Genomic DNA, 14789 nt, shown 5'->3' on the forward strand with positions numbered 1-14789 from the left:
CTTTAAAAACCTACTACGTACAAAAACGAATAAGATGTAAGAAATGACCAGCTACAAATTGACACAACAAGTAAGCACCTTGCCTAGTTATTTCTTGTGAAGTCTTTCGGTGCGCATATGATGACAAATGACACATATGAAAAAAAGTACACGACCCTAGAGTTGGCCCTCTGCCAATGCTTTTAATTTGGTTCTTGTTTCAATTCACCACTCATGGCTATCGGCCAAGAATGCCTCAATCAGTTATCTCTTATAATTTATTATATCCATGTTTGTTATATCAATGTTAGAGTACAAGCCGATCCAAGGTGCTAAGGTTTGTCAACAACACATTTAAATACCTTATCTCCTCTTAATTTCAAAGACTCACTTCCTATTCCCGACTGCTGTTCAAGACAGTCTCTGAATCTGCTTGTAGCTGCTGCTACATACTGCATGAGGACGTTCTTACCTCCTGTGAAATTCTGTGACGATGCATGTCGACTCTACTTGCAGTAATGAGCAGAGAGAAAGAAAATACTGTTCTAAGAATGCTTGATCAAACAAACCTTCACGATTAACACATTTTAAGTCCATTGTCAATGCTCCAGTAGTATGAGAGCCACAGGAATCTTTTTGACACTAATTACTACAACCAAGCTATATGTGCCTTCTGTTGCTTACCTGACATGAATCATTGAAGACCGTGACAGGTGACTTGAAGTTGGGAAGTTGTTTGTCTAGTCTCAAGACACAGACAGGAGTTACAGGCTTTCAGTAGTCTCAATTTCATCCTCTCAAATCCTCCCAAGATAAGACAGCGACAGGTTCACTACAGGCGCTGCGAACTTTATTTTTCAACGACAGCACGACAAATGCACATTTACTACACAACAGCATGACATTTGTGTCATTTTCCTGGCATCTACTAGTATGTCCTGTAGGCTGTCTTGCCTGTACAATTATAAGTTACTCGTGACCTACAGAACTGAACGGGATTTACCTACTAAGGAAATATCATCTGCCTTGAAGTCACTCTAATGAAATCGAACGTGTGTCTCTGAGAACAGATTAAATTTGAAGCTATCGCACATGCAGCACAAGCAAAAAAAGATGAAAGAATGTTCAAATGTTACACCTGCTCTCGCTAGAGTTTTACTTGTGCTACATGAAAATCATGGAGCATCAGTTTAAAAGATTCAGGGTACGAGCTCTTGCATTTCTCGCAATAAACAGATGTGTTTGGAAGTTTTACTTAATCCATAGTTAAGCTACACTGCCTAAACTCCGCATATTTCTCAGCAGCAATGTCTATTATTTACAAGATTTACACATTCAAGGCACATTTCGAGACTGTACAACGACTAACTGAAACCGTTGGGCTCGAGCACACCACTTTCGGAAAATGCACAAATTAATGCGCGGCACCACTTGTGAAAACACATACCTACGCAAGCCTGCACAGCTGTACTTAAGTCTCAACATGAGAAGTGTTGCGAAGCAAGAGTGAAATTATACTTGTTTGATGTATATATGCGAGAACCATTATTTCTACTGTCACTGACACAACGTAAATAAAAACTACCACAATATTTGTTCACCTTTTTCATAAATAAGTGTAGGTGTCTTATTTATGGTGTGTTACTTATTCGATAGGTACTCAAATTGAAGATTGTAACTTGGACAAAAAGTTTACACAGCTTTAAGAAGGCATAAGATGCCAGCTGCAACTAACTGCAGGCATTTGAGGAATACCTTCCATGAAGTTGTATTAATTGTTGTGAAAAATATTTCATCATGTTTTTTTTTTACTTTATTATACACAACTTATTGTGTGTCGCAAACGCCATGTTGAACATATAATTATACAAGAGAAGAAGGTTGAATCGATAGGCTCATTTTTGCTGGTAACAACAATGCAAATACCTAATAAAACTGACAAATGAACAGGGGCATCTGTCAGTCTGATTGAAATGCACAATTGATAAGGTAAAGAGAATCGAATGCAGAGAAAAACCAGCTCGCATAATTTGCAATTGTATTGACCAAATGTAAACTTCAAAAAAAAAAGTTATTCTGGCAAATGATGAAGTCTCGAGCTGCAATACAGTTGGACCATGTTACAAGAAGGTTGCATAAAAATGCCTTCATTATATTCTGCATTTACTATAAATACCAGCAAAAGAAAAATATATGCTCTTTTTAAGACAAACGCAAGCTTGACCAGTCTTCAGGTGATCAGCCTCCTGTGGACTTCAATAGCCCATCAGCAATTTGACAAGTTGATACATTGAGTAAACAGTATTAAATTGCAAACACACTTTTGTGCTCTAGTTATTATAAAGCAGCATGATTGTTGTATTCACACGAGATAGCACACTGGCCATGGGGCCATCAACTCAAGGACTGGTATTTCGTAGCAATGCGTTGCCCGTCTTGACCTGTGGTCAAGCGATGGTCCTGCCAATATCGTCAACAGGATCATCTGTTCATGAGTGATACATCGTAATGCAATCATAGAACCAAGTATACCCCACTGCTGCGAAATACCAGCAAGCATGCGCATATGCAGGTTTCATAGCATGCACTTTCTAGTTCTTCCTGAATAAGAAAATAGCTAATTGTAAGTGAAAAAGAAAAAGTAAATGATGGTGTTTTCTATATTTAAAACTTTTTTTATCGTGACTGTAAAATGAGCTCAGTGACAGTTGTCTCCTTTTTAGATACTATATTAATCCATAAAAATACAACCTGTTTATTAAAGATAACCTTGCACACAGAGTATGTTTAAGTAATATCTGACAGCAAATGCTGAGGCCCCATTGTGATCGTGCTTGCACTATCTCTATCTGACGACTGGCTACGAAAAGTTTGTGCACATTTGAATGTTTACAAACCACTAATTGTGCGCTTGTATGGGTATTTTATCCTGTGCTCCATTGAGTTCTACATGTAGATTTGCTGCGGTGACTAACAACTCTCGGTAGCGAAATTCTGCTATTCGATATGAAGAATAAACAGCACTGAATATTGTTGCAAATGTGGCCCGATTTTTCCGCCACATTGCCATCTGCATGCAGTTGTGTGGATGTAATGGCACTGAGACCCAACGCCAATAGAAAAGCAACGAAAGCTTGCAACTTGCTCGTCCATCGAATGTGCGCTCTTGTCCTTAGGTTTAGAACTCATGGCTACACACTACAAACACGTTTCTGAACAAACGTGAAGTATTAATATGTAGGACAACCTAATGTTTTTGGAGGGGCTTTTTTTAGCTCTTTGCTACTAAACATTATTTATTACATCGCAATTTGCAAACAAAGTAGCTGCATTTACTGTAGCTGTAGTCCCTGTGGTGTTAATGCTTTAAATATACTCTTGTAAGAGCAAACACAGAAGTGATGCGACTAGCAGACTTAAGGTGTCTCACATGTAAGGTCATTAGCATTACTTGTATGACGTGGTTACGAAACATGTTAATAACGCATCATTTCACTTCATCCATAAATGGCAGCTTGCGATAGATCTACTTGTGAATGCATTACTATATTAACGATTTCGAGCAATTTATTTCACACTTATATGTTCGGACACCAACTCGCAGATGTTTTTTTACCGTTGGCACAGCCATACAAAGAACTTGAATCTCATTAATTATTTGTGAAGAGTCTGTTCAACAATTACCGTATAAACGGGAATATAGGTCGAGATTTTTTCAATAAAATAATAAGCTAAGGTCGCCCCTCGTCTTATATAGCGGTGTCTAGCCGAAAGTGCGACGCTGTCTGGCAACATAAGGCTTGCATGTGCTTGTGAAGCCAGACGCGGCCATATCTACATCCAAATCCAATCGCAGTCTGTTTTCTTTGTGTTGGTGATTTGCTTCCAATCTGTTCCAAGTTTTCGCTCCGCTTGACATTGCGCTGCATTTTTAGTGGCCTTTTTTTTTTTCCGTTCACTGAATATGTCTAGCGGTGCGAGGAGGCAGTACTCAGCTGCGTTTAAACTAGATGTTGTTAAGTTCGCAGAAGCGAACGGGAATATGGCTGCTCAGCGCCGCTTTGGTGTATCAGAAAAAAGCGTGCGCTATTGGAGGGCGCAGAAAGGGAAGCTGCAGATGTGCAATCCTCGAAAAATGTCGTTTCGTGGACGAAGTGCCGTTCATCCGCAGCTGGAGGATAAGCTAGCGGACTTTGTGCGGGAAGTTCGTGCACGCTCGCTGCCAGTGACCGTGGATACCATTCGCAAGAAAGCCGTGGAACTCGCTCGGGAAGCTGGACTCACGAGAGAAGAGTTTCGTGCACCGAACTCTTGGGTGCGTCGATTCATGCGACGCAAAGGATCTTCTTTCCAGCGGCGCACATCCATCTGTCAAAAGTTGCCGGACGAGTTCGGGGACAAGCTCATAAACTTTCAGCGCTTCGTAAACCGACTTCGGAAGCAGAACGACTACATGATGGGGCAGATTGGCAACGCCGATAAGACCCCCGTGTGGTTTGACATGCCTTCGTCGACCACGATCATGCAGCACGGCGCCAAGGATGTGAAGCTGCTGTCCTATGGCAATGAGCACTCGCGCTTTACCGTCATGCTGGCATGCACGGCAGATGGTAGACAGCTTCCACCCTTCGTCATTTTCAAACGCAAGACAATGCGATGGTGCGACAGTTGGTGCGACAATCGGGATGGGGTGCGCCCAATTCACAAATAAATGTGGTTCGGCAGTTTTGGGTTGTTTTCCTTCTTTTTTTCTTTTTCGGTAACCTGAACTTGGGGGGTTGACCTATATTCCCACTCGACCTATAGTCCAGTTTATACGGTATACTTATTATGAAAATGCGAAAGAAAAAAAAACAGCCTTATTACAGTGAATTAAGCAGCCTAGCTTCAACTTCAGGATGCCGAATGAATGTGACTTGATTGCTTGTTCATGTCATCGTAGTCGCGCCTTTACAGGAACACCGTCTCTTCTACAGTTACATGCAGTGCAACCTACTCACCTTTGCACCATGCATTTAAGCACAAGATGCAGCTTGCAACACTGTGGACGCAGTATAGTAGTAGTTACACAGACTACAACTGCTCCTGCTAATTGTGCGTATAGGTGTGCCTTGATACAAGGCCTACGTAGCTCCCCTTTGTCATACAGGGTCTCTTAACTGGGCATACTGTACAGTATTTATACAGATAGCACTGATAAACAGAAGGACAATCAGTACTGCTGCTCATTGAACTTAGCGACATTGTCGTAGTAAAGCAGTACAATGCTGTAAATTACCCACCTGAAGAGAAAGGAGAAAAAAAAGAAAAGCTTAACATTCCACGCTCAACTTCCCACCTCTTTCCTGCCAGGGCGTTCTGGCTGCCATACCGCTGGCTTACATCCTTCCGGCTGCCACGTACCTAAAGCTGGAAAACGGGCCCCTGCTCTCGTGGGCCAAGTTTCCAGCGCTCATGCTGGCGGTCTGCGGGGCAGCGGTTGCAATCTGCGGCACCGTGGTAGCCATCATCGACATCAATGCTGGAATCAGTTGCAGCCACGGAGCTGACATGCCCTACTGCACTGTGCCAGCGGCGAACATCACCATTTAGAATGCAGCAGCTGTGCGCCTTGTTCTTGTGCTCCGGCTGCGCGCTGTACGAAGATGTGTGATGGATCTCTCCCAGCGCGAGGCGATTGATGAGTTGGCTGAAAAAAGATAAAAAGTAAGTGAGAACTGTAAACCTTGCTGTAGCAACGTGGCAACCATAATCTGAACTAGTAACTTAGCTCAAACGATACATTATCCATGACAAAGAAAAGTTGTGGCAAGGAATACTTGTTGTCAAAATCTGTTTTTTACGCAAGGCGTTCATTCAGTGTACTAAGATGGGCCGTGGCAATTCTGCAAGACCAACAAATGCTGCTGTGCCATCTCTCTTGACAGCTAGCAGTTCTCTCCACTTCTGGGAACCCATGGTGAGAATTTGAAAAATGTTGTATTATGCCAGCATTCGGTGGTAAATGCTCCCACAGACACCCACCAAGAAATATGTTGGAAGCATTGGGACTTGTACAGAGCTAAACGTAATGCTTAAATGAGAAAGAAGCAGCACCTATACTTGTACTTGAAAAAAAGAAAGCCTGCAGTGGAACCTTGCAGGAAAAAGGGTAGACCTTAGCAAAGACAGATCAACATACCAGCCACTACCGACATTACTGAGCCGGTGAACTGCGTATTTGCCGAGAATTTTTTTGAGAATGTTGTCAACATGAACATGTGGATATCAAGTGCATCGGTTGTCTTGTTCATTCCAAACCATGAACATGTGGATATCAAGTGCATCGGTTGTCTTGTTCCTTCCAAACGCGCAGGAGAGTTGTTACAAACAGAACACATAAGGCAACACTTTCTTGAAATGTTTATTACCTTTTTTTTTACACCTTTATTCTATCTATAACATAAGGCAACACTTTCTTGAAATGTTTATTACCTTTTTTTTTTACACCTTTATTCTATCTATAACAAACATTTTTAATTTCAGGTGCAAAACGTGCACCTTGGACACATGCAAGAAAATCAAGTGATGCGGAGGTGAAATGGGGTACACAAGTGTTGCACCCCTGAAGCGTTAAAGTTTTTTTTTTCTTTTTTTTTTGAGGAGCAGCTTACTTAGGTTCTTAGGAAAACATCTATGCTCAACACCACTCAGCCCATTTTTTTTTTACTTACGTTGACAATTCCAAAATGCCAGCCGCACAGTGTAAAAAACTACCTTTTTTTATGCCTCCCTGGTAGTTTATCTATACTAACTATATTTTATTATCTTGACAAGTATAATTTGAAGGCCTCACACGATGCAAACACATCAAGTGTTCTTTTTTTTTTTTTTTAAGGAACGTTGAAGTATGCCGGTGTAATTTCCAATACTTCAACTGCCACCGCGACGAGTATGGGTGGGGAAACACTTTCGTCTTTCATGCTTCACCAATCACGTTCAGCAACTGTTTGCGCGTGCCATTTATTGTTTTTCCCGCAATGCAAAGAGTACGAGGTTGTTTACCAAAGAGTTGAAAGATGGTTGTGCAGTAAGCAGAGATCTTGTTTGCGCCTTGTTACAGCTATTCTTCTACGCTACTCGCCGTACAGGGCGGGGCATTTACTACAGTTACAAGAGTAAGGTGCCTCCCTCTCGGGTGGCCTTCTTCTTCCCTTCTGGGCACACTGTACATAGCGTGTATAATGTCTATTTGAAATATACACTTTGCTCTTTGATCACCCTGCAGTTGTTTCCCCCATAATTTTTCAAAGGCTAAGATATTTGGTGTTTTGGTGTTTACAATTCATTCTGCCATTTAGTCGTCAGCACTCAAATGAACGGATGCCTTTGTGAACGTACAGGAGTCTTCTGAGAAAGGGGCCACCTGTCTGCACACAAATCGAGAAAGTGTTAAAGTGAGGTACTTCAACGAGTGTAAGAGAGTGTGGTCACATTATTTCCGATTTAGTCGCAGCTGGAGTGATAACTGTGTGGTCTCTTTCATACTGGCATGCCCTATACGTGGCAGCACACTTACAACCAATGGCAGGGCACAAGGTACTATTTTACATCTACTTGTACTTGGCTACAATTAAACCTCGAATGTACGAATACTATTTCCCTGGTACATTTTGGAAAGAGATGTTTGAGTGACTTTACTTGACTGTGCGTAGGCAGTGCATTTCTCTACCGCATTTACGACATATCCAAGAGCTTCTTCAACCTACCAGAAGCAAGGGCTTTTGTCATCTATATGCACATAATGCCCGTTTAGCATTGTCCACATTTTCTCGAAAGTTCCTTTTCTATATGTGCACGCATACATGCAATGAGTATTATGCAGCTTTATGTATGTATATTTAGGTGTTGAAAGTATGTGTGTAGAGAAATTTGTTTGTGTCTATTTATTGTGTTAAAGCAGTTTCCCAGGTCAACATTCATTGACAAATAGGAGAACAGAGATCCTTATTTCTTTATTTGTGAAGAAGTTTATCTTTTAGGGCTGGAGCAAGCTCGTCTTGTATTTGAACTGAAGTTTATTGTTATGCACGAACTCTCGCTTCTCTCTACCAAACAGATAAATAATTTGTTGCAAGTTAGAACAAAAAAAATTTAACTAGCGACAAGTGTGATATGGTGTTTGCCACTGCAATGACATATTGTTGACCCCTGCTATGCCAGCAAAATGTCTATTAGCACATAACTGACAGGTTGTGATGTGTGTAATGTAGACGAAAAATGTTTGTGCAAATAAAATCATGTGCGTTGCACATACTGCTTGTGTCAAAACAAAGGGCCCTGCAAGAACATTCGGATGGTACACATACTAGAGACATAGTGAAATTATCTAGAGACATGTAATAAAAAGGTGCAAAACAAAAAATAAAAGACAGCATTTTTTAGGAATGACACATCCACAGCTTCAATCTTTTATGTTGCATTTTAATCTTGCACATGCCCGCCGTCAATAGAGGCTGGCTTTCCCACATTGCCTATTTGCTCAGTGGCAGAGCTTGCTCAAATTTTCAAAAGCAGACAATTTCAACTTCAGGGCACACTTTACAACGTAACAAGTGCACTTTGAGACAACTGACTTGAATAAGTGGATATGTTAATATGTATTTGTGCAAATATGTCACACACTTGGTTCTGCATTTTCACAAAGGTAGGGGTACACAATCCATACAGTGAAAACTGCTTTTGGAGTATGGTTGACTTGTCTACCTCAAAAGTTGTGCGTGCTCAAATGCATGTGTTGGGATCAGCAGATAGCACAGTTTTTGCTCTCTAATGTAGCTAGGTGCTATTGTATACTACTAAACTCAACTTCTGTAAGCACCGTAATTTCAAAAGCATCCATAAAACAGGTATTGCAAGTGATATCTTTATGGTTCAGATGCAAGCCAAGTTCGCTCTCTCAAAACAGCCCAAAACCTTGTACAAACCACCTATCAGTGTTTACAACCAAGCTTGGCTGTGCTGTTTTCTTGTTGTGCGACCCGACAAGACTTTTTCTCCCTTCAATATGTATCTTATACTACTTTTGTGTGCACAAGATGTAGGTATGTTTGCCTATTAAGCGATGTAATGGCTCAATGCATGTTGTTGAACGACTTCTTGGCATGCCCTATCTACACTGTTGAAAATATTGTGCGTTAACATAAACTTATATCATTACACCACAACATGGCTCTGTGTGTTCTCTGTACTTATTTCGCATTTCTGTGGGGCAAAATCTTAGGGGCCTGTGTGCTGTGTGCTGTCAGAGCACATTAAAGAACACCAGATGGTCGAAATTTCCAAAGATTTCCATTATAGCGTCTCGTATGCGTATTGTCATGGGGTGGTTTTGGGACGTGAAACCCGATATTATTATTAAGTACATAATTAGTACCCCTAGTAGTGGACTAATTCGGACAGGACAGTGTATTTCAGTGCCACACGCTGCACAAGAGACAGAATTTATACGACCTACAAATTTAGCAAGAAGCGTCACTGTTTACGCAGCAAGTTCAATAGACGTTGCCCAAGCGGAACAATGACTTACAGCTTAAAAGCAATGTGCATGCTTACCATGTATGCACAGTCAAGTGCAGTAAGCAAAAATGTAATATTGTACAGTTATAAAATAACAAACAGTTTTTCTATTAATCTTTGTTTACGCTAGCATGAACAGACAGCTACTGTTCATGATAAACTGATAAAGCAGCAGTAAATGCAGGGATTATTATATTGTGGTGTGGTTGTGATGATGATGCAAGCAGAATCCCGGCAGAGAAGGATGAAACAGTTTATTGGGTGAACTTGTGCTCACAAAGAAAAAAAGTCACACACTTGATGCAACAATAACCTTGAGAACAATTGTCTTTCGTTGGTAATCCGATCCGAGGTAAGACACATCTGCACTTTACACATGTGGCGTCGAATATTTCAGCTTTATTTCTGAAGGCTGAATTAGTTGCGGAATAAACTATAATGTGCACTCAAACTTGTTGGAATATTCTAAAAAGGTGGAAGGTTCCCAGGCATTTGAGTGCGGTTTGAGCAAAGCAGTGGTAGTATGTGTAATGGACCGGTTACAGAAAGATCTTAAAAGCACGCACAGCAATATTGTCTAGCCAATATAGCTTTGCAGATTATATCTGTTACGTCTGCAACTATACAATAACTATGTGGGCCAAACTGCATGGTGCATAAATGTAAGAGCATAAGGCATTAGGCAAATATATGGCCTGGAATAACATAAAGCGTTCCCTACATCCAGCTGTGCTAAACTATACAGTGGACTCTCACACATAAATCTGTTAAATAGAACTGCTGCTTAAATAGAACGAATGCCTGCAATATGATTGCTTTTATCCCTGCTTACTGCACCCCTGTTCACCTCTTAGTTATCGGAACTCCTTTTAAATACAACATATTTTCCTAATCCCTTTAGGTTCTCTTTAATGATATTTGTATGCTACAGTTCAGCACCTCTTCAGTTTGGCTGCTTTTTCATATGAAACTTTTGTACATAAAGAAATATTCGATGCTGTTTCTACACACCAGATGGGGCTGTAAGACACTAGTCCCACAAATACTTTGTGGCAGCTTCATTCATGCACCTGCTACTTTTCTGTAGCTCAACGCTCTGCACTGGAATACAAAGACGTTCAGCCAGCAATAACCATATGAAAACATCTATGCATCATAAGTTTATAGTGCTCAAGTTCAAAGCTGTTGGGAGCATTAACTGGTAAGTCGTTGCGGCAGGCGAGAATACTAAAGAAAGAAAACAAGGAAAAAAGAGGGGGGGAGGAGGAATGGTATAGGGGTTATTTCAGGCACCTGCAGCTGTGCAGTCATACAGAGACGAAGGCCCGATCGGAAAAAGAATAAGAAAGACGATTGATAGATATGTGGGGTTGAACGTCCCAAAACCACCATATGATTATGAGAGACGCCGTAGTGGAGGGCTCCGGAAATTTCGACCACCTGGGGTTTTTTAACGTGCACCCAAATCTGAGTACACGGGCCTACAACATTTCCGCCTCCATCGGAAATGCAGCCGCCGCAGCCGGGATTCGAACCCGCGACGAGAATAAGAAAGACAAGCAATACATTATACTGCCACAGCTCTATCAAAACCTCATTAGCTCAAGCAGGCTAAATTAATAAATTTAATTTCCTCTGCAAAAGGGAATGTTAATAATAATTGTCTCCATCCACAACTATAGTATTGTTCATTAAAACCTGTTGTTGGGCTAGTAGATAATTCGTCCTATTGTAAGTGAATTTAGCGCAACTTAGAAATCCCTTGAAACACTCACACATTCACACGCTTTCAAACCATGTGGTGTGTGTTTCTTGAGTGCAGAAGTGTGTGAAACTACTAGAAGTTTGGATTTCTGCCAGTGGACACGAGTTCGCAGCAGAACATCGAATTATGACAGACCTGAATGCCTGTGCATTTATAGTGACCCAAGAAATATACTAGGGGTTCTCCAGCATGTTGCTGCCAGGGAACTCTGCTAAGCTCCATTAGGTGCCAAGGAACCTCCTCCCCCCCCTCCCCCGCCTGCGGCAGGCTTTTTTTTCATGTTTACTTTCAATGAAAACAAGAGCACTAAGATGTGATTATCGACGCTCGGCCGTGAATAACGGAGGTTCCTTAGATCGATCACACCTTGGTATTGCCATATAAGTGAGCTGAGTGGGCGAGTGCAAACACGCACGCACGCGCACGCACACACACACACACACACACACACACACACACACACACACACACACACACACACACACACACACACACACACACACACACACACACACACACACACACACACACACACAGTAAGGTCTATAATGTAGTATAAACGTCCATCACCATACAAAAAAATTTCCTTTCGTGGTGCAGTAAGCATTGCCAAATATTGTTCCTAATCGACGCCGTGTTCAGTTTCAAGGTGCTTATTTTGGGGAGATGTAAATTCAAATGGTGATGGGCAACAACAGCAGTGATTCACAGAGATTTCGTTGCTTAGTCACCACAGCAGCTTGTTTACAATATTAATGCAACAGGGTATTCAAATATCTACATAATATAATATTGAATAATAATAACCGCAACAAACTCTTCTGCGTGAAAATGTTTTATGTCGAGTCGACGTATGTACTGCTGCCACGTGTACAACAATATGCACACTTACTAGAATTACCACTAGATGGCACTACTTTACTGGGAGCAACGAACGAGAGTCAAGAAAGTGGGAATTTAGATGCATCTGCACGCAGCAGAAATGTTGAGTGTGCAATATGCAGTAGTTGCAATGAATGTTGCCAAGCAGAGTTGGTCAAACAAAACAACATGCAATGTTATGTGTCAAACCTAGACATTACGATCTGCGTGTACACTTTTGATAGAGCTATAAAGCGAGGCTTTAGAAGGAGAAGGTTAACAACTGCCCAGGAGAGACTGAAACGGAAGATGATATTGAGCCTTTCCAGAGCACTTGGGTGTGTTTATACACAGTAAACTCTCGAAAATTCGTACCTTAAGTAATTCAAACAGATTTCAATTTTCGTTTGGCCCACTATGTTTTTATTGCATTTTAACTCTTTTGTCTACAGAACATGGGTTAGTTTAAGTCATACTACTCCTTTGAACAAAATTCAGTAATTCATGCTTTTTGCTTGTCTGTGATGGTAAATATTTGCTGCCTTTGTTGATCCAGCTGAACATTTATGCTATCATATTATTAACAGTCTCAAATAAAACCAATCACCTGCGAGTAACATGGATAAACTAGCCAAATCCTGCACACGAACAATCACGTGTAAACTGAATATGAAAACAAAACATAGGAAACCGAGATGGTCTGGTTTACAGTGGAATCCCATTATAATAAAACTCGGTTAAGGGGGGACGTACCAATGAAAATGATAATTTTGCTAAAATGTTCAATTTTTTTTTTTTCAAATATTCTTTTCTGCAGTCCTGAGACCATGTTTTTCACATCATGGTGAAAGATTAGACCAAAATAAGTAGTAAAAGATGAGAAAAAGGCAGTTTATTGGTGGGCTGTGATCAAATGCTATAAAAAAATTTGGGCTTTAGAAAATGCAAATCAGCAGCTTTCTTTTGGCCCATAGCCACCATACTAGCATTATCCTCAAGAGAATAAATTAAAGCTCAAGGTAGCCATATTTTTATTGTATTTCTCCAATAAAAATAAAGCTTCCTTCTGAATTCCGTTTTCTTAGCTTCTAACTCCAATTTCTTCGAGCTCCATTTTCTCAGCTTTCATTTTTTGAACAGTTGCTGTCAGTCATCCCTGTGCCATTTTGCAACAAACGAAGATATAGCAATTCCGTTTCGCGCACTTTGATTTTGAGACATTGGCAAGTTCCATAAAGCTGTCCATATTTGTGTGCACAAATACAGTCCCTTATAGTTGGCTTTTTGTAAAAGTTGTTAGTAAGACAATATTCCTAAGACTTTTGTGTGCTTACTTGAACTTTAAAAATGAACCAATAGCATTACGCACAGAATGGGCCCTTTTGAATATCCTTATGCAAAAATCTTTATGCAGTTATGTCTAATAAATTATTATTTTGGGATTACAATGAGAGTCTATCAAGTGCTGTAACTCAAAAACATCAGATCGCTCAAAACCGATTTTAGTTATATCAGCACAACAAAAGGCATCTACATGCTAAATTTCATCACTTTATCTCAATATAACAAAAATAGTTAAACGAATAAACAGAACTATGTAGGTACCGTATTTATCCGAATATAGGTCGACCTTTTTTTTTCGTAAATGTTGTTCATAACCAGCTATCAATCTATATTCGTGACCAAAGAATCTCGACCTATATTCACGATCAAACCAACAAATAGTGCTGAGCTTATGGCGTTCAACAGCCTTGCCCGCTGTTCTTCGAATGTTACGCATGTTAGATACCATAAAATTTGAAATAAAGACCCCCCTCCTCCTTTTCGACTACCTAAGTAATTTAGAAAAATTTTATTTATGCAATAGCCGTGTACCGCCCTCGCGAAATGTGGCAGCTCTGTCGTGTTTGCGATATCACCCATGATTTCCCTAGGTCTTGGCCGTGAAGTCCCTAGCCCGCTAGCCGTGCTTCCGGTACTGCCTTCCGGCGCGCAGCCGCAGTGGCACTGGCATGAGACCTCGCCACCTCGCATGCCGACTGCATTTTGTTCATTAAATGATCGGCGAGACGGTTCAATTTGCGCTGCGCTGAGCTCCCTACCAGGCTGCAGAAGTTAGGTGCCTTTTTGTAACCACTTTTTGTGATTTTGCGCGATTGCGACGATGTCACGTCGGCAGAGCTACACAGGTGACTTCAAGTGCCAAGTGATACTTTTTACCGAGGACTCGGGCAATCGTACCGTGCAGCGTGAGTTCTGTGTAAATGAGACGTTGATTAGGGGTTGGCGAAAGCAGCGGGACCGCCTGTTTGCCTGCAAATGTTGGCGCCGTGCCATTCATGGCCCAGCTATCGGCAGCGGTGGCAACATGGACGACGTTGTTGGGAAGTCGCGGATGCTTGAAAAGAATCCGATGACGACATAATCTTGCACATCTGACAAGATGACGGCTCTGGCGACGATTAGGACACTGAGTTATGTAAATAAAGGTGTGCTACATTTCAGTTTCTCTGTTTTAAGCTAAAAAAAAAAATTGGTCGACCTACAGTTAAATATTTTTTTTCTCTAGTTGAACACTATAAGTAGGGTTTGACCTATATTCGTGCCCAACCTATTTCGAATAAAT

At 41.0% G+C, this 14789-nt stretch overlaps 2 protein-coding genes across 5 annotated transcripts in view; one reads left to right on the forward strand and one right to left on the reverse strand.

Annotated features, from left to right (window-relative positions):
- LOC142801983 (putative sodium-coupled neutral amino acid transporter 11) overlaps positions 1-9185 on the forward strand; it is a 49531-nt gene extending 40346 nt beyond the window's left edge. For all 3 annotated transcript variants that reach the window (XM_075887569.1, XM_075887571.1, XM_075887570.1), the window contains one exon: positions 5332-9185. In XM_075887569.1, the coding sequence (XP_075743684.1) occupies positions 5332-5571 (240 nt within the window). In that variant the 3' untranslated portion in view covers positions 5572-9185. The remainder of the gene's footprint in view (positions 1-5331) is intronic.
- Positions 813-14789, reverse strand: part of LOC142801957 (GATOR2 complex protein WDR24-like) — a 65594-nt gene continuing 51617 nt past the window's right edge. For both annotated transcript variants that reach the window (XM_075887567.1, XM_075887568.1), the window contains one exon: positions 813-5668. The gene's annotated coding sequence lies outside the window, so the exon portion shown is untranslated. The remainder of the gene's footprint in view (positions 5669-14789) is intronic.

The sequence above is a fragment of the Rhipicephalus microplus genome, chromosome 1, assembly GCF_043290135.1.
Source record: "Rhipicephalus microplus isolate Deutch F79 chromosome 1, USDA_Rmic, whole genome shotgun sequence".
NCBI lineage: Eukaryota > Metazoa > Arthropoda > Arachnida > Ixodida > Ixodidae > Rhipicephalus > Rhipicephalus microplus.